We start from the raw sequence: 20,997 nt of genomic DNA, 5'->3' as shown, positions 1-20,997 counted from the left end.
AATCAGTAACTGTGAGTCACCATATTAATAGAGTAAAACATAAAAATCATATGATCATCTCAATAGAAGCAGAAAAAAGCATTTGGCAAAATTCAGCATCCTTTCATGGTAAAAACTCTCAATGAACTGGGTACAGAAGGGACGTACCTCAACATAACAAAGGCCACATACTACAAGCTCACAGCTAACATCATACTCAATGGTGAAAGGTTGAAATCTTTTCCTTTAAGATCAGAACAAAACAAGGATGCCCACTCTCATCATTCCTTTTCAACACACTGGAAGTTCTAGCCAGAGCAATTAGGCAAGAAAAATAAATAAGAGGCAACCAAACTAGAAGGGAAGAAATAAAATTGTCTCTATTTGCACATGATATGATCTTATATATAGGAAATCTTAGATGCCACCAAAAATCTTTTAGTAACAACAAATTCAGTAAAATTTCAGGATACAAAATCAGCATGCATAAATCAGTTACATTTTTATACACTAACAATGAAATATCTAAAAAAGAAATAAAGAAAACAATCACACTCACAATAGCATCAAAAACAATAGAATACTTAGGAAAAACAATAAAATATTTAGGAATAAATATAACCAAGCAGGTGAAAGATCTGTATATTGCAAAGAATAAGACTTTGATGAAAGAAGCTGAAGACACAAATAACTGGAATGATATCCTGTGTTCATGGATCAGAAGAATTAATATTGTTAAAATGTCCATCCTACCCAAAGCCATCTACAGACTGAATGCAATTTCTATCAATATTCCTATGGCATTTTCATAGAAATAGAAAAAAAAAAATCAAAAAGTTTGTATGGAACCACAAAAGGCTGCAAATAGCCAAAGCAATCCTGAGAAAGAGCAAAGCTGGAGGCATCACACTTCCGGGTGTGTGTATTACACAGCTCTAGTAATCAAACCAGTATGGTACTGGCATAAAAACCATCACATGGAACAGAATTGAGAGCCCAGAAATAAAACCACGCCTATACAGTCAACTAGTATTTGACAAGGGAGCAAAGAACCCTTACTGCGAAAGGGCAGTCTCTACAATAAATGATATTGGGAAAACTGGACAGCCACATGCAAAAGAATGAAACTGGACCTGTATGTTACACCACACACAAAAACTAACTCATAATGGATTAAAGAATTAAACATAAGACCTGAAAACCATAGAAATCATAGAAGAAAACATAGGGGGAAAGCTCCCTGACATTGGTCTTGGCAACAATTTTTTTGGACATAACACCACAAGCACAAGCACCAAAAGAAACAACAAATAAATGGAACCACATCAAACTAAAAGCTTCTGCATAAGAAACAATTAGCAACGTGAAAAGGCAACCTATGGGAGAAAATATCTGCAAACCATTTACCTCATAGGGGGTTAATATCTGAAGTAGATAAAGAGCTCACACAACTCAAGAGCAACAAAATAATCTGATTAAAAAATGGGCAGAGGGACTTCCCTGGTGGCACAGTGGTTAAGAGTCCGCCTGCCAATGCAGGGGACACTCGTTTGAGCCCTGGTCCGGGAAGATCCCACATGCTGCAGAGCAACTAAGCCCGTGTACCACAACTACTGAGCCTGCGCTCTAGAGCCCGTGAGCCACAACGACTGAGCCCACGTGCCGCAACTACTGAGCCCGTGCGCCTAGAGCCCGTGCTCTGCAACAAGAGAAGCCACCACAGCGAGAAGCCCACGCACTGCAACGAAGAGTAGCCCCCACTCGCCACAGCTAGAGAAAGCCCGTGCGCAGCAGCGAAGACCCAATGCAGCCAAAAATAAATAAATTTATTAAAAAAAAAATGGGCAGAGGGAGATTTCCCTGGTGGCCCAGTGGCTAAGACTCCATGCTCCTAATGGTCAGATCCTACGTGCTGCAACTAAGAGTTCGCATGCCACAACTAAAAGATCCCGCATGCTGCAACTAAAGATCCCGCGTGCTGCAACTAAGACCCGGCACAGCCAAATAAATAAACAATTTTTTAAAAAAGATGCTATTTTTAAAAAATGGGCAGAGCAACTGAATAAACATTTTCCCAGGAAGACATACAAATAACTAACTGGTACATGAAAAGATGCTCAACGTCACTAATCATCAGAGAAATGCAAATCAAAATTAAAATGAGCTATCATCTCACACCTGTTAGAATGGCTGTTATCAAAAAGACAAGAGAGGGCTTCCCTGGTGGCGCAGTGGTTGAGAGTCCACCTGCCGATGCAGGGGACACAGGTTCGTGCCCCAGTCTGGGAAGATCCCACATGCCGCGGAGCGGCTGGGCCCGTGAGCCATGGCCACTGAGCCTGCCCGTCCGCAGCGGGAGAGGCCACAACAGGGAGAGGCCCGCGTACTGCAAAAAAAAAAAAAAAAAAAAAAGACAAGAGATAACAAGTGCTGGTGAGAATGTGGAGAAAAGGGAACCCTTGCGCACTGTTGGTGGGAATGTAAATCGGTGCAGTCACTGTGGAAAACAAAATGGAGGTTCCTCAAAAAAATAAAAATAGAACGTCCATGTGACCCAGCAACCCCACTTCTGTGTGTACGTCCAAAGGAAATGAAATCAGGCTCTCGAAGAGATACCTGCAGCCCCACGTTCACTGCAGCATTATCCACAAAAGCCAAGACATGGAAACAAGCTACGTGTCTCTGGGTGAATGGATAAAGAAAACGTGGTCTATATACACAGTGGAATATTATTCAGCTGCAAGAAACAAGGATGGTCATTGAGGGCATTATGCTACGTGAAATAAGTCAGACAGAGAAAGACATACTGTATGATCTCACTTACACGCAGGATCTAAAAAACTGAACTCATAGAAACAGAGAGTAGAATGGAGGTTGCCAGGGGCCTGTGGGCGGCGGGGAATGAGAAGACACTGGTCAAAGGGCACAAACTTCCAGTTATAAGACGAACAGGCTCTTGGCATCTAATGCACAGCATGGCGGCTCCAGTCGGCAATACTGTACTGTATACTTCAGAGTTCCTGAGAGAGCAGACCTGTAATGTTCTCACCACCAAAAAGAATGGTAATTAGTGGTGGAGGTGTTAGGTGTTAACTAACCCTACGGGGAAATACTTTTGAAATATGTTAAGTATATCAAATCATTAGGCTGTAGGCCCTGAACTTACACAACATTAAATGTCAGTTTTGTCGCAGTAAAGCTGGAAAAAATACTTAGTGTAGCGACAGGGTCCATCTCCTCATTTTCTCGTGCCTTGTTTTTTCATCTTTTGAAAAGTGGTTTGCTGTGCACTTTCAACCCTTCCTGCCATGTTCACTCCCGGGCTTTCTGTGGTCGTGGCTGTTATACGTGGGACATTTTCCATTTCCTCTCGAACCGGTAACTACCGACACAAAGGAAAGCTCCGTACTTTGGGGGATGTATCTTGCCTTCCGCTGACCTCTGCAGTCTTTTATTCTATCATTTTCCACTGAAGCCCCTGACCTCTCAGGCCCACAATCTCGTCACCTACAGACAACGCCAGCCTGCTCAGGAGGGTGTCCGGCTACCTGCTCGGGGCCCTGTGAACACGGCTGGTGCCCACCCTGATGGCCCGGAGTCTGTCCGCTCTCCCTGTGCACGAGGCCGGGCCCCTGGGCCGCCGCCAGCCTCTCACAGGAGACACTGGCACCCCCGCCCTGGTCCTCAGGCGGACGGCAGCCCACTCCCCACCTCACACGCTGACCTCGCCCTCCGCACCCAGGGCCTCCATCTGGGTCCCCACGGAGCCAGCACCCAGGGCTTCCTGAAGGGGCCAAAAGTAGGTCAAGCTGCTGCACAGACTCAGGCAGACGCCTTGGTTCGGGAGCCCTGCTGGGTGCTGCGGGTGGAAGGAAAGGCAGACCCTACGAGCCCAGGCTAGGCCGCAGCAGTGAGGTCCCCAGCAAGTCACAGCCCTGAGGGTGAGACGTGGCTCTGCCCAGGGTACCTGCTTCTGCCGTCCACGCCCCGTCGTCCCTCCAGGAACACTGGTGCCCGTCTACCCTCCCACACGTGCATCCATCCATCCATCTGTCCATCCCCTCTCCATCTGCCACCCACATTTACTTTTCCTCCCTCCCTCTCTTCCTTCCTACTTTTCTTTGTATCCGTATCTATATCTTTCTGTCTCTGTCCACCTTCATCTATCCATCCATCTCTTTTAGTTTGAAAATAACTCAGCAAACAAACTTCTCATTGGCTGTCAGATGACACTGTCTACTACACACTGGCCAACACCAGCGTCTTTGGCCCTCGAGGTCTTTCCACCTTTAATTCCTGTCTTGGAAGCCCCCCTAGTGGTGATCCTGTGAACCCTACTCGTATCAAGTCCGTCCCCCTGACAACCATAGCCCATGAGGCAGGATCCCACCTGCTCTGCTGCCATCTGAACACCGAGCGGGGACCCCAGAATCATGGGCAGTACCAATACCGGGATCGAGGCACGGCGCCCATGCTGACACAGGTGTGAGGCGAGAAGGACCTGCTTGCCCCATGGGAGAAGCAACAGGGAAAGTCACCAACCACCCGCTAGGAATTACGGCGACTCAGAGAAGAAAACTTGTCATGATAGGAAGATTCTGGGGACAGGAAGCATTAAAAAGGAAGGGGGAGCCCCCTTCCCTCCCGCTAAGGACAGTCTCTCCCTGCCCCCTGAGCGTGGTCCCATCACTCCTCCCTCCCTGTCGTGGGCCTGCCTGTCCCTTCACCCTGCAGCAGGTGGGGTCCCTGCCCCGGGAAAGGCCCTCCACCCAGGGAGCTCTGTCACTTGGAGAGTGGATGGCGGCTCCCTTCCGTTGCTGGACTCGCTTCCTCTGCAAAGGGAGGGGTACAGTGCCGTCTACACCTCAGAGTAAGGAGCAGACAACTTGGCAAAAGAGGAAAAGCGACAGAGGACCCGAATGGCCCAACGCGCGGGGAGGGACCTGTGGCTCTGCCTTTCACCTGAACCCTTAGAGGCCATTGCAGGGTTATTCATTGGCCTGATTTCAATACTGTTGTGTCTCGAGGATCAGGGAGGCCAAGGAAGGGACTGGGGAGGGCAGTCAGTGGAGCAGCGAGAACACACACCGCATCGGTCAGTAAACGGTGCCGCGGAGCAATTACAATAGCAACGTTAAAGGTCGCTGATCACAGACAACCAAAACAAATCTAATAATAATAATTATAAAGCTTGAAATATCGTGAAAATTCCCCAAATGTGACCGAGACACGAAGTGAACAAATGCAGCTGGGAAAACAGCACCGACAGACGTGCTCAAGGCAGGGCGGCCGCAAACCTCCAGTTTGTAAAAAATGCAGTATCTGCAAAACACAATGAAGTGAGGTCTGCCTGTATCACAAGAAAAAATAAGAAAAACCCAACCCATTCTTTCAGAAGAAATCCCAATGGAAATAAAGAAACACGTAGAGGGACTTCCCTGGTGGTCCAGTGGCTAAGACTTCGCCTTCCAACACAGCGGGTGTGGGTTTGACCCCTGGTTGGGAGCTAGGATCCCACATGCCTCGCAGCGAAAAAACCAAAACATAAAACAGAAGCAATATTGTAACAAATTCAATAAAGACTTTAAAAATGGTCCACATCAAAAAGTCTTTTTTTAACAAAATAAAGAAACACCCAGAAGTGAATGATGCCGCACCTGCCGTGTGGCAAAACTCGTGTTCGGAGGGAAATTCTTAGCTTTAGGTGTTGACCCTAATATTAGGAAAGAAGAAAAGCTCAGACTGATGAGCTGTGTGTCCAACTCAAGTTAGGAAAACTCACTAAACTTGACACAAGTACAAGAAGAAAGAGACCGGAACACAAGAGCAGAACTGATGGAGAAGAAGAAACCAAGACAGGACGGGAGACCTCACACCATACAAGGTGGGCTCTTTGAAAAGCTGTTGGAAGAAACTTTCACGTATGGAGGTTTGGGGAAGTCGCTTTGGCTCATATGTGATTTGGCTTGAACTTTGTGCTGGTCAGAGCAGCCCGTCTTTTTTTTGTTTTTTTTTTTTAAGATACATGTCCCTGTGCTCCAGGAGGGCAAAGGGAATAGCAGTCATTTAATAATATTAATAACAATAATTACAATCATTATTGACATTCACTCAGCACTCACTACACGAAGGGCTGCTAAGGAGATCAGGGCTACAGGACATCAGAGAGGGGAGAAATCCCACGGGACCCACTGGTTGGGAAGGCTTCTGGAAGGCGGCGGACTTGACTGGTGCAGAGAGGAGGCCCGGCAAGTCCTTCCGGGGGCAAATCATTGTGTGCTCGCTGCTGCCGCGTTAGCTGCACTCACGTGCCGCCTGTCTTTCTAAAAATTTTATTTTATTGAAGTACAGTTGATTTATATTGTTGTGTTAATTTCTGCTGTACAGCAAAGAGACTCAGTTATACATATATATATTCTTTTTCGCATTCTTTTCATTATGGTTTATCACAGGATATTGAATATAGTTCCCTGTGCTATACAGTAGGACCTTGTTGTTTATCCATCCTGTATATAATAGTTTGCACCTGCTAATCCCAAACCCAATCCACCCCTCCCTTACCCGCCTCCCCCTTGGCAACCACAAGTCTGTTTTCTATGTCTGTGAGTCTGTTTCTGTTTTGTAAAGTTCTTTTGTGTCATATTTTAGATTCCACATATAAGTGATATCATATAGTATTTGCTTTCTCTTTCTGACTTACTTCATTTAGCATGATAATCTCCAGGTCCATCCATGTTGCTGCAAAGGACATTATTTTATTCTTTTTTATGGCTGAGTAGTATTCCATTGTGTGTGTGTGTGTGTGTGTATCACATATATACATATATCACATATGCATATATAGCACATCTTCTTTATCCATTCATCTAGAGAGCCTGTCTGAAGGCCTGCTGAACACACATTGTACCACTGCTTTAACGTTAAAGAAAAGGATATACTTAAAAATCAAAGTGGAGTGACTGTGGTTCAGGCATCCAGGGTGGAGCCGCGTGGCCGCTGTGGATGTGGTTTCAGACACATTCCTGCGTCCCTGAGAACCTGAATTCGGGACCCTATCAGACTCAATGACACCACCGGCCGCTCTCAAAACAGCCTCTGCCGGCAGCTGCCCCCCACAGCCTTAGGTCTCGAGTCTCTCCTTGTAACTATGCCACCATTTCAGACCCCAGCCAATCGCGCGGAGCCAGCGCCCTTGCTTCTTGCAGCTCCAGTCCTCATTCCTGACAAACAACTCCGGGAATCTTGTGGATTTTGCCTTTACAAGCCTTCCCCATTTTGCAGCCTGCGGAACGTGATTCAGGTACCTCTTGAACCTGTGTCTCTCAGGCTGTAGTCCTCAGTTTGGCTCACGTAACACTCTTTCCTTTCCTATTATGAATTGTTATTGATTATTTCTGTTGACAAAACTAAGAAAATATATAACCCCACCCCCTCGGCAAGGCTGGCAAGAGAAAGCACAAATAAATTATCCAAGGAGTGGAACAGGGCACCTACGATGACGCAGTGATTCAGAAAGGACCTCACCTGCAACTTTAAAAACACAGGTAACAATGGGTAAATTTTTAGAAACATATGGTTTACCAAGAAGCTGACTCAATAAGAAATACAAAACAGATAAATCCTATAATTATTAAAAATAGAGCAGCAATTAAACATCTTTGCTCCAAGGAAACAGATGGCTTCATAAGTAAGTTTGACCAGACTCTGAAGGAACAGACCATCCCATTCTTACATAAACTATTACACGGCAAAGGAAGCGGGGGCATTTACATACAGCCAGGATAGTCCTGAGGGCTCACACGAGTCAAAAACATCAACAGAGGGCTTCCCTGGTGGCGCAGTGGTTGAGAGTCCGCCTGCTGATGCAGGGGACACGGGTTTGTGCCCCGGTCCGGGAAGATCCCACATGCCGCAGAGCGGCTGCTAAGCCTGCGTGTCCAGAGCCTGTGCTCCGCAACAGGAGAGGCCCGCGAACCGCAAAACAAACAAACAAACAAAAAACATCAACAGAATGGAAAACTACCAGTCCACTCGAGAAAAATACACAGAGACCCAAAGCAGGCATTAGTCAATCAAATGCAACGGTGTAAAGAAAAAACAGGACACAGCCAGCTTAGGTTTCTCTAAGTAGGAAAGGTTGATTTAATGCTAGAAAATAAAAAGGAGATATTAACATCTTAATGATCATTTCAAAGTATGCAGAAGCATTTCCTGATAGAACTCCATCCCTCTGGCACAGTGGGGACTTCAGGGGGCCGCTGCAAACGTCATCCAGGGTGGGGAGGTGGGAAGAGCTCTCTTAGGATTGTGGAGAAATCACTGACCCTGTCACAGCGCTGCTCCAGGCCCACTCAGGACACTTGGAAGGGGAACCTGGCAGCAAGCCCTTGGACAGTGGTATCAACACTGCCTGCCACCTTCTGCTGGTGATTTGATCAGTTAAATAGAGAAACTAAAACACTCTGTAAGTTAGCAGAAATAACAAAAGAATTTACCAAGATGGCTGATGTAAGATTAAGATGGTAAAGCGAACTGCATTTCTGTAGACTTGCCCCAAAAAGCAAAAAAATGTGATTAGAAAGATGACCACCCATTTAGAATAGAGTCAGAAAATATCTCATTCCTGAGAATAAACTAGTAAAGGATATCCAAGTAAAACTTACAATAAAGGTTTTAAAACGTTACTGAGACAGTAAATGAGAGCTAAATGAATGGAGAGATACAACGTGTGTAACACGCCACAGGCGCATGAATTCTCCCCAAACTCATCTATGCATTCAGAGCCATTCTAGTCAAAATGCCAACAGAGCTTTTCCTGGAACTTGATAATAATTCTCAAATTGATGTGGAAGAATAGAGTTAAGCATAGTCGGAACGCTTCTGAAAAGAACAGGGACCGGGCGCGTTCGCTGTGAGATGCTGGGCTCGCGGCGGAGCTACGGTCAATAAACGCAGCTTTAGTGCGGTGGTGGGCAGACCGCCATGGACTAGGGCAGAGGCCCGGGAAGCAGACCCAGCTTTGTCTGAAACTGGGGTGTATATGGCTTAGGTGACGTGTACCAGGGCCAGGCAACTAACAGCTGGGAGCACCGGTTACATCCACGTAAAAAAATGAACCTGGATCCCTGCCTCACATGCAACGGTTACATTCACGTAAAAACAATGAACCTGGATCCCTGCCTCACATGCAACGGTTACATCCACGTAAAAACAAGGAACCTGGATCCCTGCCTCACATGCACCGGTTATATCCACAAAGAACAAGGAACCTGGACCCCTGCCTCACACACATTACAAATCCACCTCGGCACTGCCTGCAGGTCCAGTGGTTAAGACTCCACGCTCCCAATGCCGGGGGCCCGGGTTTGATTCGATCCCTGCTTAGCGAACTAGATCCCACATGCTGCAACTAAAGATCCTGCAGCTAAAAGACCTGCCGCAACTAAAGACCTGCTGCAGCCAAATAAATAAATAAAAAATCAGCCTCAGGCGGATTAAATGTGAAGAACAAAACTTTAAAACTCTTGGTAGAAAATGTCAGTAAATATCTGTTGGATCTTGTGGCTGGCAAGGTTTCTTAAGGCACAAAAAACCACAGTGAAAGAAAACACCAATAATTGGACTGTATTAGAAATGAGAAACATTTTTTTCCATCAGAGGAGGCCTTCAGGCAGCTTTTCTCAAAGCGGGGTTCCAGAGGCCAAACATTTCCCAGCAACAGGCCATGGAGGCTGCCAGGGCCGCGGGCCTGTGCTGTCAGAGCAGACTGGACGCAGACGCGGCCGTGAGAACCCAGGCCTCTGCTGAGCCGGGCATCCAAGAGATTTACAAACATGTAAAGTGATGCCACTCTCCTCACTGTTTTCTTTGGAGGGGAATACTGTCATTTCTCACGAAAGTGTGTTATATGTGCTACCATGCAATGGGTTTACGGTTGTCACTGAATTAATTAATAGGTAGACTTTTTATGCATTTCTCCGTTTTAACCTGTAATACAGTGAGTACTGGCAGATATAACTCACAGAAACAAAGCTCTTTGGGCACTCAGTGATTTTTAGGAGTGTAAAGGGTTCCAAGAACCAAAAAGTTTGAGAACTGCTGCCTTCAAGGAAGTGAGACACACGGTGGACATGGCATTTGCAGTCCTGACAAAACGGACGAAAATACAGGGAGAAAAGCTGAGCAACTGGATGGAAATGGGCTCTCCCACAGAGGGGGTCCCCACCCCACCACCTGCAAGCCCACTGTCCTGACCGACAGGAACGCAACCCCTGGCAATCCCAGTGGAACCGATCCCGCAGGAGGGGGTGTGAGGGGTCTCTGGGCGGTGGTGGGAGCGCACCTCAGGCAGCCCCACAGGAAAGAGTTGCCCTGCTCTGCAAGCGACCCCGCCAGCCCGCTGGGAGCTCTCACTGGACACACGGAGGCCACAGGGAGCAGCGCTGACCCCACCAGGCCTCCCCCCACGAAGGTCATGACACCCGGTGCGGAAGAGTCTAGGGAAGTCACATAAAAGGAAGTTCCAGAAGCTAAGACGCAGCAGGAGACTCTTTTTAGAAAGTGAAGGCACGAGCGGGCCCCCTCCCTTCTCTAGGTCCCCTGCCCACCTCGCTGCACTGGGGGTGCCCAGGGGCCCCAGTGACCTTGGCCTTGTCCTAGGCGTGGCTGCCTCTCACTCTCGTGGGTGATTCTCTGGGGCCGTGAGCTGCCCCTGCCAATCCCTCAGAGGAGCTGTGACCCCCGTCAGTCACCACCGGTAATTTCAGGCGCTTTTAGCATCTTAAATATAGTAAATTCGCACTCAGACAACATGCTACGCGCTGTAGTGAGAAGCGTGTGGCCGGACGCGGGCTATCGCTGCGGCCAAGTCGCTGGGGACCTGAGGGGACAGAGGTGGGCGTGCCGACCGCAGGCGCTCACTGCCGCCAGGTGACGGTAGGAGGGGGGCCGGGCACTGGCCCACCTGCTGCCACTTACCTCAAAGGTGTTCCCAGTCACATCGAACTCCGGGGGGACAAAGGCTCCCTCGGGGTCGTCTGGGAAGGGAAGAGAAGGCGCCGGGTCACACGGCGACCCTCCGTTCCCACTACTCCCCACCCGGGTCACTGGGGAAGAGAGGCCTCCAGGCTCTCCCGGGATGGGGAGCTGCGAGAACCAGCGCGTCCCGAGCCTCACAACGGTGGGGAGGGGCGGAGGTACCAGCAGGTTACCATGGAAACCCGGCTCCCGGACCATCGGCCCAGGGAGGGCCCGCGTCCACTGGACTCTGCGTTCACGTTCCCCTGTGGGCGCCCGCCCAGGCCTCACCGCTGAGCTGCTCCATGAAGCACACATTCCCGCTGGTGTTGAAGGCCAGGGTGTCGGGCGTGATGCACAGGGTCTGGAAGATGGCCGAGTGCGCGACGCTCCTCATGGACAGGCTGCACTCCAGGCACACGGCCCAGGCCTCCCGCTCGCTGAGACCGCTGTCCCGCAGGGAGAGGATGTCGGCCAGGGACACGTTCTCCTGCAAGACAGGCCTGGGCTGAGCTGCGGGCGCCGGCAGAGGGGCCGCGGGCCTGGGGACAGGCCCCCGCAGCCCCCAACGTCCAGACAGCTCCCGGGAAGTAGACGCCACGCCGCAACGTTTCATTCTATGTCGGCAACGTCTTAAAAAACCCCACCAGACGACATCCCACAGTTCCTGGACGTCAGGAGCCGCAGAGCACGTGCTGCACCATCAGCTGCTGCTGGAGCAGGTGTTTGCCCAGCCTGCCCTTCGTCCCAGACTGTGCGGCCCCCCGCCGTTGGCCCGGCCCCACAGGCTCAGCACACAGACCTCGGTGGGCAGGCAGGGAGCCTCACCTTTCCAGCTTGCGAGCGGGTGAGGGAAGACGGAGCTGTTGCCACAAAGGCACAGCCGTGCACGGGGAGCCGCCAGCCCATGAACGTGACGTGAGCCTACGACAGTCACGGGACACGCGAGAACATGCTCATGACACCACGGCTGCAGAGCCGCCTGGACAACGGCTCCGGGCGGTGCACGTGGAGGACACAGTCGCGTGGCTCCTGCACAGCTAGACTCCGAGGCCGCCCACACAGCGGGCTCCACCTCCTGGTCTGACTCAGCTGTGGTTGTGCCACCCACACTCACTCACACACGTGTGCACAGAGCGTGCTAACACAATCTGTCAGGTGTGTGTGCACAGACGGACCCACGCCAGCATGCACACAGCTCTCACACATTCACTTACTAACTTTGATGCACAGGCGTGCAAAACCCACACGTCCACACACATGCCCACATGTATCCACGCAAGTCACACACGCACAAACACACTCATCAGGCTCACACATCAGACACCCTGTGCCTCACAGCCCTTTTCCGGGCCATTGTTTGACACCCTGCTTAGCTCCGTGTATTTGCGTGCTCACGCACCACCAGCCTAAGGAGGGGAGGGGACTGAGGAGCCAGGCTGGGAGCCGGGGCCTGGGCGAGCAGGCCGGAGGGTCGGGAAGGGTCCTGGACACCCGACTCGGAGGACAGGGCGGAGACTCGGGGAGAGGTGTGGGTGGAGGGTCGGGGTGAGTTGGGGGTGGAGGTCGGGGTGAGATGGGGGTGGAGGTCGGGGTGTGTTGGGGGAGGGTCGGGGTGAATTGGGGGTGGAGGTCGGGGTGAGTTGGGTTGGAGGGTTGGGGTGAGTTGGGGGTGCTACAGAAGAGAGGTGCCCCGGCTTCCGCCCCCTCACCTAGCTCTCCCTCCAGCCTCCTTGCTCCATCCTTCCAGCACACAGGATGTTCTCACGTGTAGCTAAGCTGCCGGGTCCTAAAAGGAGCCTACCATCTCCTGCCCTTGAAATTCTCCCACCTGTACTGCACGGGGGCCTTGACCACAGCAAAGGAGATGAAGGGTTTAAACCCAGAAAGAAAGCAGCAGTGTGAGGAGCCGCTGTGTGTGTGTCTGGCCAAGCAGCATGTGGTATGCGGGGTGGCGGGGGGTGGGGGCTACAGGAGGGGGATGCGGCAGGTCCTGCCGTGTGACTAGGCTCATCCCACATCTGTTCCTTCTCAGTTCAGGGAGGGGCTCAATGACATCCTCCTGGGCCCTCCCAACTCTTTCTCTTGGGGGGTGGTGGTTAAGATGGATGAGGAAAAGGCAGCTCTGAGAGCAGAGAGCCCCTTGCTGGGCTCCCGTATTGTACTGACCGTGGGAGGAGGGTGGACGGGGCATAGCAGAAAGCAGGGCGGCAGAGAGGCTCGTGAACCGGAAATCTCAGCTTCCAAAGCTCCCGGCTGGGTTCCCCGGGTTCGCTCCACCTGGAGGCCTCTCTGCCCCACCCAGGACCCCTCACGACTCAGGAGAGCCCAAGGCTCCCGGGGATGCCCGCGAGGCCTGGTTAGAGAGACACCTGGGCACCGTGTGCACACACGCACACACATGCACACGTACACACAGACGCCTGCACAGCGAACAGCCTGAGGACCCCGTGGGCCTGTTTATTTAGGAGGGTGAGTGAGCCAGTCCCCCTACAGCGGCCTCGCTGACTCCACTGGCTGTTGGCACGCAGCTGTGACAGATGTGCTGCCAGGAGATGGGAGCCCAGGGCAGAACCACAGCTTCCTGCTCAGGCCCAGGCCTCTGCTGCCCCTGCCCAGCGGAAAGATGCCCTGGTGAGGTGGAAGCTCCTCGGGGAAGCTGGAGACCTGCGCCCATTCATGGGGAGCACCCGCTGGGGAGAGCACCTACTGGGGGGAGCTCCTGCTGGGGGATTCTCTGCGTGACTCTATGGGGTAACTTCCATGGGTCCTGAGTCACTGCTTCCGTGTGGCTAACGCCTCCATTCACTGGTCTTAGCTCCTCTGCAACCCCACTGTTACAACGGGAAGGTGGGATTCAGCTGAAGCAAGTTCCAGGACAGCACCGAGGGACGCTGCAGGCCCCCAACACACCCAGGGCAGGTCTTGCCACATGATGACGGATCCCGGACACTGTGCCCACGGTCACCTCCCTCTGGGACCCGCAGCCCGCCCCCTGGTCCATCCTGCTCTGGCCCAGGCAGGAAGAATGACCCTTCCTTGCCTGAATCCACGGCCCAAGTAGGGCAGGCGGGATGGGCCAAAGACAAGGAGAGGGAGAGACCGGGAAGCAGGTGTTGGCCATTTAGGCCCCCTCAGTCCACCACCTGCCCCAAAATTCCAGCCCTGATAGATGGGAGCCTGTGCTCTTCCCAGAGGGGCAGCTCATTACCCCATGGGCCCTGAGCCTCACTCCATGAGGCCCCGATCCACACTCAAGGGGACGGTGCCTGGAGGCTAGCAGGGGCTTCACGGGCCAAGACAGACACGTGTGTGTGTGTGTGTGTGTGTGTGTGTGTGTGTGGGTGGGTGTGGGTGTGTGTGTGTGTGTGTGTGGGTGTGGGTGGGTGTGGTGATGTGCTACACACAGAAAAGCCAGCGAGGCTCCTGCAGACGCCTGTGCTCCAGCCTCGCCCCCGGGCACCCACCGGGGCTGCGGCAGGCTTGGGGAGAGCTGGTCATTGCCGGCCAGCTCCATCTCCTGGGTATAGAGCCAGCCTTCCGGGCAGACCCAGAAAGCCTACTGGAGCTCACACCTCACCCCTCACTACTGCCCAGCAAGGCGCCGCCTGGGTGGGCTCTGGGGGGAGATCTGAGGGGGAGACCACCCAGGGCAGGAAAGAGGGCCCCCCCTGCAATTGTGTGGGCACAGACTCAACCCCCATCCTGGCTGGGAGGGGGGCTTGGGAGGCAAGAGGACGCGGCTTCCCAAGGCAGCCCCTGTTGCCAGTCTGGGTCCTACAGGGCAGTGCTGGCTTCCTGCCACGGGCCGCTGTCCAGTGACAGCAACACGCCAGCCATGCGGGAGCTCCTGCCCCGCAGACACAGACCGCGAGCCAGGGCCACGTGGGGCCGCAGGACCCATGGGTCATTCTGCATTTCAAATGCTCCCCACCTGCTTTCAGATCCCCTGGCCCAGCCCAGCTCCCGGCCCACAGATGCCGGGGAGATGCCCCGCTGGACTCCTCACCCCTTGGGGGAGTCTGGGGCCTGGCAGATGCCCTGCCCCCCGAAGGCCCCTGCAGGCCAGTGGCACCGCCTGCCTCCCGATGCCCTGGGGTCTGCCGGATCCGCACCCCGGCCTTAGCTTGTACCGATGCAGTGGTGCTGCCTGCAGGTGGCCAGGGACCGGGCAGGCAGTGACCTCCAGGACCTTGCTGGGCGGTGCCGGCCCCCTCAGCACGCCCCCCGGGTGGTCTCTGGCCCTGAGTTCTCATGCTTATGCGTCGCCCATGGGCCATGTGTCTCTGGGGCAGGTGCCCAGACTGAAGTTGCTGGGACACAAGTGCAGGCATCCCCACCCACTATCGGATGCCAAACTGTTTTCCAAAGAGGCTGGTCCACTCCATCCCCCCTACACCCTGGCAGAGGGGCAGGGCCGCTACCCATTCCCCGCCAACTCGGGCCACCGTCCAGCTTTCTGGTTCTCGCCAACCTGGCACTTGTGGGAAGGTTTTCGCAGTGGGTGTATTTTGTGTTGCCTGATAATAATGAAGTCAAACATTTTCTCATATGTCCACCAGCAATTTGGATTTTCTCTGGGGTCACAACAGGGCATGGACGTTCCAGGGGCTCCTGTGGGGTGGGGTCCACAGGGTTCTATTTCCTGAGCTCACTGTGGTCAGTTGATATAATTAGCTGTATAACCAGCAAATGCCTGTGTCTCATGTGGCTTGTACAGTCCTGGGTCTGGCACCCACCGTCCCTCCCTGGGAGCTGCCCGCTGTCCTCGGCCACGGTTCCCTCCCGGGGCTCCGCCGCATGGCCCTCCTTCCTCTCACGCAGGATGGCTTTTCGGATACAACCTGACTACACAACGCTGTGCCAGGCGGTCACATGTCCCTGGCGGGGATTTAAAACCTTCAACACCAACCACACCCAACGTGTTTCACAAGAACACACCCAAAGGCAATGCCGGGGAGGGTGCGAGGAGTTTGAGGAGCCCCGAGCTTCACGGCTGGATGCCACTACAAACGTGGCATCCCACTTCACCTGGAGGTGACGGCCACAGGACGACGGGGACCCCGGCCCCATGCACTGTGCACGGCTGGGGACACTGTTACCCGGAGGAGGCCTCAGGGCACGGCCGCAGGACAGACGGTGGGCTCGCGATCGAGGCTTTGGGTCCAAGTCCCGGCTCTGCCTGTCCTGCTTATTTGGCATCAGTCTCCGGCTCGGTGTGCCAGGCACGGAGGAGGCCCTGGAAGTGTGGGGCAGCCAGTGCAGAAGGCTGCTCAGGACTTGGGCTCCTGACTGAAGGCCACTTTTGCCCTCTGTGAGCCCCACGTGGAGAACCACATGTTCTGCGTCTGCCTTGGGGAGTGATTTGGGGGGACGTGAGTCTCCCAACAGACACTTTAGAAATGCGTCCTTCCGGGGGGAGCGTTTGAAGGCTGACGGCTGGGAGCACCCTTTCTTGCGCCATCAAAGCCACGGAGATATCCACAGGGTTCTTTATTCCCTTGCCTTTCCTCTCCGCAGCCTTCTCTCACGCCGAATCCAGGCCACGGGGTGGGGGGTGGGGTGTTGAGGCAGCACCCCCCACCCCCACCCCGGGGCACTGCCTCGGCAGCCTCCTTAACAGACTCTGCCACCAGAAGGACTGCTTCTAGGGCGTGAGCCCCTCTGTCCTCAGAACCAGCTCTGCTGGGGAAGTGGGCAGGGGCCAGCTGAGGGCGAGGGACCTGGAGACCGCAGCTTCAGCTCTTATGAACCCCCTCTAGCCCAGGAGGGGGTGGCCGGGTCTGCCTCGCTGGTGGGCCTGGCCAGACGGGCACGTGGAGGGTCTTGTCATTTAGAGAGCAACACTGCAACAGCGCCAGCAGACCCCACGGATGGGCGCCTGTACCTGCTAGGGGCTGCACAGTCCCCCCAGCCTTGGGAGACTAGAGGGTCTTCTTGGGAGCAGCTGTATCCTCTGGGGGCCACCTCTCGTGTGGCGGGGACTGGCTTGTTCAAGGGCCACGGAGTTTATTCATTTGACCCCAACCCACGGTCTGTGGGGCACTACGGGGAAGCCAGAGCTACAGGGGCAAACCCAGGCGGGTGCGGAGGCGTCTCTGACAGAGTCGCGGGCAGAGTGGCACAGTTAATGGCCAGAAGCCCCATGTGACAGAGACCCTGGCCCCTCTGCACCCTGGCTGGGGGCTCAGGACTTGGGCTCCTGACTGAAGGCCACTTTTGTCCTCTATGAGCAGGAATCAGCCCTCAGTCATGGAGGCCTCCCCCGCCCCCAGCTCCTGAGCAGTCTGGCCTGACTGAGCTCTGCTGCCGGCGCCTGACCTCCTAGGGTCTCCGCAAGGAGGAATACAGTGCTCGGGCCCTGCCGCTAAGCGCCCCCCACGCTCATCCCCCCAACATCTGTAACCCGGAGCCCACCCCCGCAGGGCGCCAACTTCTTCAGCGACAGCGCACCCGCTGCTGTCCCAGGTGGCATCCCCCGGTCCTGTCCCCTCTGGGGGAAAACGCTGAAGGCTGGTGCTGCTGGTGAGAAGGGCTTTGGTATGCTCCTGCTGCCAGGACCTGGCCCGGGGGCAGGGGGCCTGGGGACTCTCCGCGAACCCCTCCGTGCGGAACGGTGGGGGTCCCAGCGCGGGTCGGGGGCTCACCTCGTCCTCCGGCAGAGTGGGGAGCGGCTCGAAGTCGTAGAAGTCTAAGTCTTTGCCGTCCTCCTCGTAAAAATCCGCCGCAGCAGGGTCCATGGCCTGCATCCTCCGTGCGCCGCCGGCGGCGCCACACTCGCAGTCACTGCCCGAGCCGCCGCGCTCCGGCCGGAGGCGCACCCGCCGCCCGAGATCTACGCGAGGCCGGCGCCCCTCGCCTGGCCTCGCCCCTCCAGCGGCCTTGGCGCCCCGGCTCCGGCTCCGGCTCCGCGCACAGGCTCTGGCTCTGCGAGCCGGGAAGGCTACGCGCGCAGGGCCGCCGTGGGAACGCCCCCCGCGCCGCCCGCCGCGGCCCACGCCGGCCCCGCCCCCGGTGCGCCCCGCCCGCGCGCTGCCGCAGTGTCGCCAGAGCGGGGACGGGGGTGGGGGCACCTGGGCGCGGGACTGGGGGTCGGGGCATTCGCAAGGCCGTGCTCACTTTGCCGGGCAATTGGGGGCGACTGGGGCTTCCGAGGGCGTTCTGGGGACTTTGTCCCTCGGGGACGTTGGCCGCTGTCCTGGGGGATGCACTGCGGGGGGGTGGGGAGGGGTGGAGGCCTGTGCGCGGTAGGCACCGTTTGGGGGCGGGGCCAGCCTTGTGGCCGGTGTTCCTGAGCGGTGCGTCGCGGGCAGCCGCGGGCTCTGTGGGCACACGGATGGAGGGCCGCGGCCCAGCCCGCGGAGAGTGCCGGGCGGGTGGTCCACCCTCCACCCTGTCACCCTCGCTCCCTGCCCCCGCTGGCAGGGGCGGGGCTGCCGCAGTCCACGCGGGGAGGTGGGGAGGGGCGGCTGCAGAGGTGCCCAGGAGGGCCAGGCAGGGCTGGGGGGGCCGGGCAGGGGGGGCGGAATGGGGTAGAGTCCAGGGAGTAGACCCGTCTGAGCAGTTGGGGTCTGGCCTGCCCCTTTCTTGAGTTAGGGTCCCATGGATGGGGGACCAATAATTAGAGCTTCATCCAGACCTTGCCAGCCTGCCTCCTCGGTGTGGAAAGGGAACCAAAAGAACAGACAAGCTCTCCCTCAATTTGGCAGTCCTGGTGGTTCGTGACTAACCCCTTCACCGGGTTTCCTCAGCACAGGGACGAGCCCTGCCCCAAGCCAGGGCCTGTGGCTGGGCAGAGAGCAGGACACCCCTACCCCAGCCTGGCAGAGATCCAGGGAGGGTGCCCCCTCACAGTGAAGCAAAGAGCCAGACAGCACAGCCTCCACGTCTTCTGCAGGAGGGTGACGGGTGGCCCCCCTCCCCCGGTGCAGAGCAGGGGGTCAGAGCTCCCACAAGACGGTGGGCACTGCGGCCAGGCTTACAGCAGCCACGATGTAAATACTCCTCGGCGAAGGAAGCTGACTCGCGGCAGGTCCTGCCAGGTCCGAGGATGCAGGGGACTAATTCTATCCCGGCTCAGGTCTCGTGGCCCCGGGGGCCCTGCGATGTGACCCCAGGTGGGCAAGGAGCACCCGGTCGGGAGGAACGTGGGCAGCGACGCCTCAGTCTGGCGGCCGGGGTGCCGGCAGCCCCACTGTGTACAGCCCACCCAAGGCCCCTGAGAGAAGTGGGTCTGGCGGTCTGGGAGCTGGGAGCAGTAGCCAGGGCGGGCGGGTGGGTAGGTGAGGGCAGCAGCGGTTGGAGAGGATCCATCTCAGGATGAGTGCCTGGGCTGTCGGTGGGCACCACCCAGTCTCAGAGGGAGGCAGGCCCTGCTCCAGAGCCCTGGGGCTCCAGCTGCATCCTGTACTCGGGCCCTGCGTCCACGGAGCCGAGCGCCCTGCCTGCAGGGTCCCTGTGCTGCAGGGGCGGGGGGCTGCCCCTTCCCTCTGTCCCAGGCTGGCGTCGAAGGCTGTTGAAGCCTGCGTGTGGCCTTGACACCCCTCACCCGCCATCCAGCCTAAACACCCTCCGGGGGTCTCAGCTGTTGTGGGCCCAAAGGGAAGATGCCAACTTTATCACCTGGTTCTCAGGTCTCCCTGCAACTGGGCCCAGGGTCTGGGCTGAGGACTGAATTGGGGGGTGGCATGCAAACCCCTTGACTGAAGGAGCAGTGTCATCGCCAATGGTTCCGGGCCTAATGGCATTGTCTACTTTGGGAAAAGGTGCATCCAATTTGGGTAAAATGCAGAACAAACGGGCTGTGGATGCCGGCTGAGTCAGCTTTGGCCGTTCCAGCCTCAAAGCACTTAGTGGGCGTGTGCCACCTCCTCAGTCAAGCAGGGACCAGGGGGCGGGGCCAGTGGGCGGGGCTAGTGGGCGGGGCCGGCGGGAGCCCTAGGGGGGCACCTGGCCGGGGCCGCATTGCCCTTCCTTCTTCTACCCACCTGCTTCCCCAAAGCGTTGTCGTCACTGGTCTTCTTTGTTCAGTGGAGTGACCGGAAGCTTCTGCTGGGTGTGTTGTGAGTCTCACTGTGTGTTTGCACACTTGCCCGCGTTTATGGCAAGCTCTGCTCCCTGGAAGGGCGTGGCCCCCTGTGTCCTGGTGCCTCGGGCGTGGTGGGTGCTCCTCAGTGTTGGTACGTGACTGTGACATTACTTTCGAGATCAGACCAAGTCTAGATCAGGCACCCTCAACCTCCCCAGAGCAAATGGGACAAGGACGTCCAGGCAGTCCTGGGCGCCACTCAAAGTTAATTTGAAGCTCAGCTCCAAACAGGCCAAGTCCTCACGAGCAGATGCCGCGAGGGCCCGCTCGCCCCAGCCTCTGCGCCAGCCTCTCCCACCACCCGCACGTCCAGCACATGCCCAGGGAGCAAGTCTGCTTCTTGGGACTCTTAGGCGCTGCCAGAATCCTGCAGAGGCTTCCTGGACGCACGGTCAGCTCCACGGCCAAGGCCGCGACCTGGCGGAGTCCCGTCTCCTCACTGCTCTTCCCTGACCCGTCGACTCACTCTCCTCCACCCCCATCTCCTCCAAGACCCTCCCTCTGTCTCCAAGCAGGTCCTAGCCCAAGCGCCCTCCCTGCCCACCCCCGAGCCTCAGGCCTCAGACCTCAGCCCTCCCCCGGCCGCCCTCAGTGACCAGGGAGGCTGTACTCCAGGCTAGGCTGGGCCCTCGCCGCGCGTGTCCCCAGGCACGCTCTCTCCTGGCTTCCGCCGTGCAGTCAGCGGCTGTCAGTAGATCAGGCCGAATGTGGGGTGGGAGGGAGTGGTGCAGGATGGGTTTTCAAAGCTCCTGTTTTCCCTGAAAGATTTTGAGAAGCTGTCACACCACGTGTACATTTTGAAGTCGACATCTACATTTTTGAAAAATTAAGAAATGTAAGTAATTGCAAAGAATGTAATTTCTGGCGTGGTATAATTATTGACATTTTGAAATAAAGCTGTTAGTCACTCCTGT

General features: G+C 55.5%; 1 protein-coding gene across 1 annotated transcript in view; it reads right to left on the bottom strand.

Annotated features, from left to right (window-relative positions):
* The window catches only part of KNDC1 (kinase non-catalytic C-lobe domain containing 1), a 59,670-nt gene extending 41,807 nt beyond the window's left edge, over positions 1-17,863 (bottom strand). Inside the window, exons 1-3 of the mRNA XM_027111782.1 lie at positions 17,643-17,863; positions 11,287-11,485; positions 10,957-11,015 (exon numbers count right to left, since the gene is read on the bottom strand). Coding sequence (XP_026967583.1) covers positions 10,957-11,015; positions 11,287-11,485; positions 17,643-17,744 — 360 coding nt within the window. The 5' untranslated portion in view covers positions 17,745-17,863. The remainder of the gene's footprint in view (positions 1-10,956; positions 11,016-11,286; positions 11,486-17,642) is intronic.
* Between the last annotated feature and the right edge of the window lie 3,134 nt (positions 17,864-20,997).

This window comes from Aethalodelphis obliquidens, unplaced genomic scaffold (assembly GCF_003676395.1).
Source record: "Aethalodelphis obliquidens isolate GAN/ISIS:26980383/991018 unplaced genomic scaffold, ASM367639v1 scaffold11, whole genome shotgun sequence".
NCBI classification, from domain to species: Eukaryota; Metazoa; Chordata; class Mammalia; order Artiodactyla; family Delphinidae; genus Aethalodelphis; species Aethalodelphis obliquidens.
Note: the sequence above shows the minus strand (reverse complement) of the source record. Positions and strands in the feature narration are given on the sequence as shown.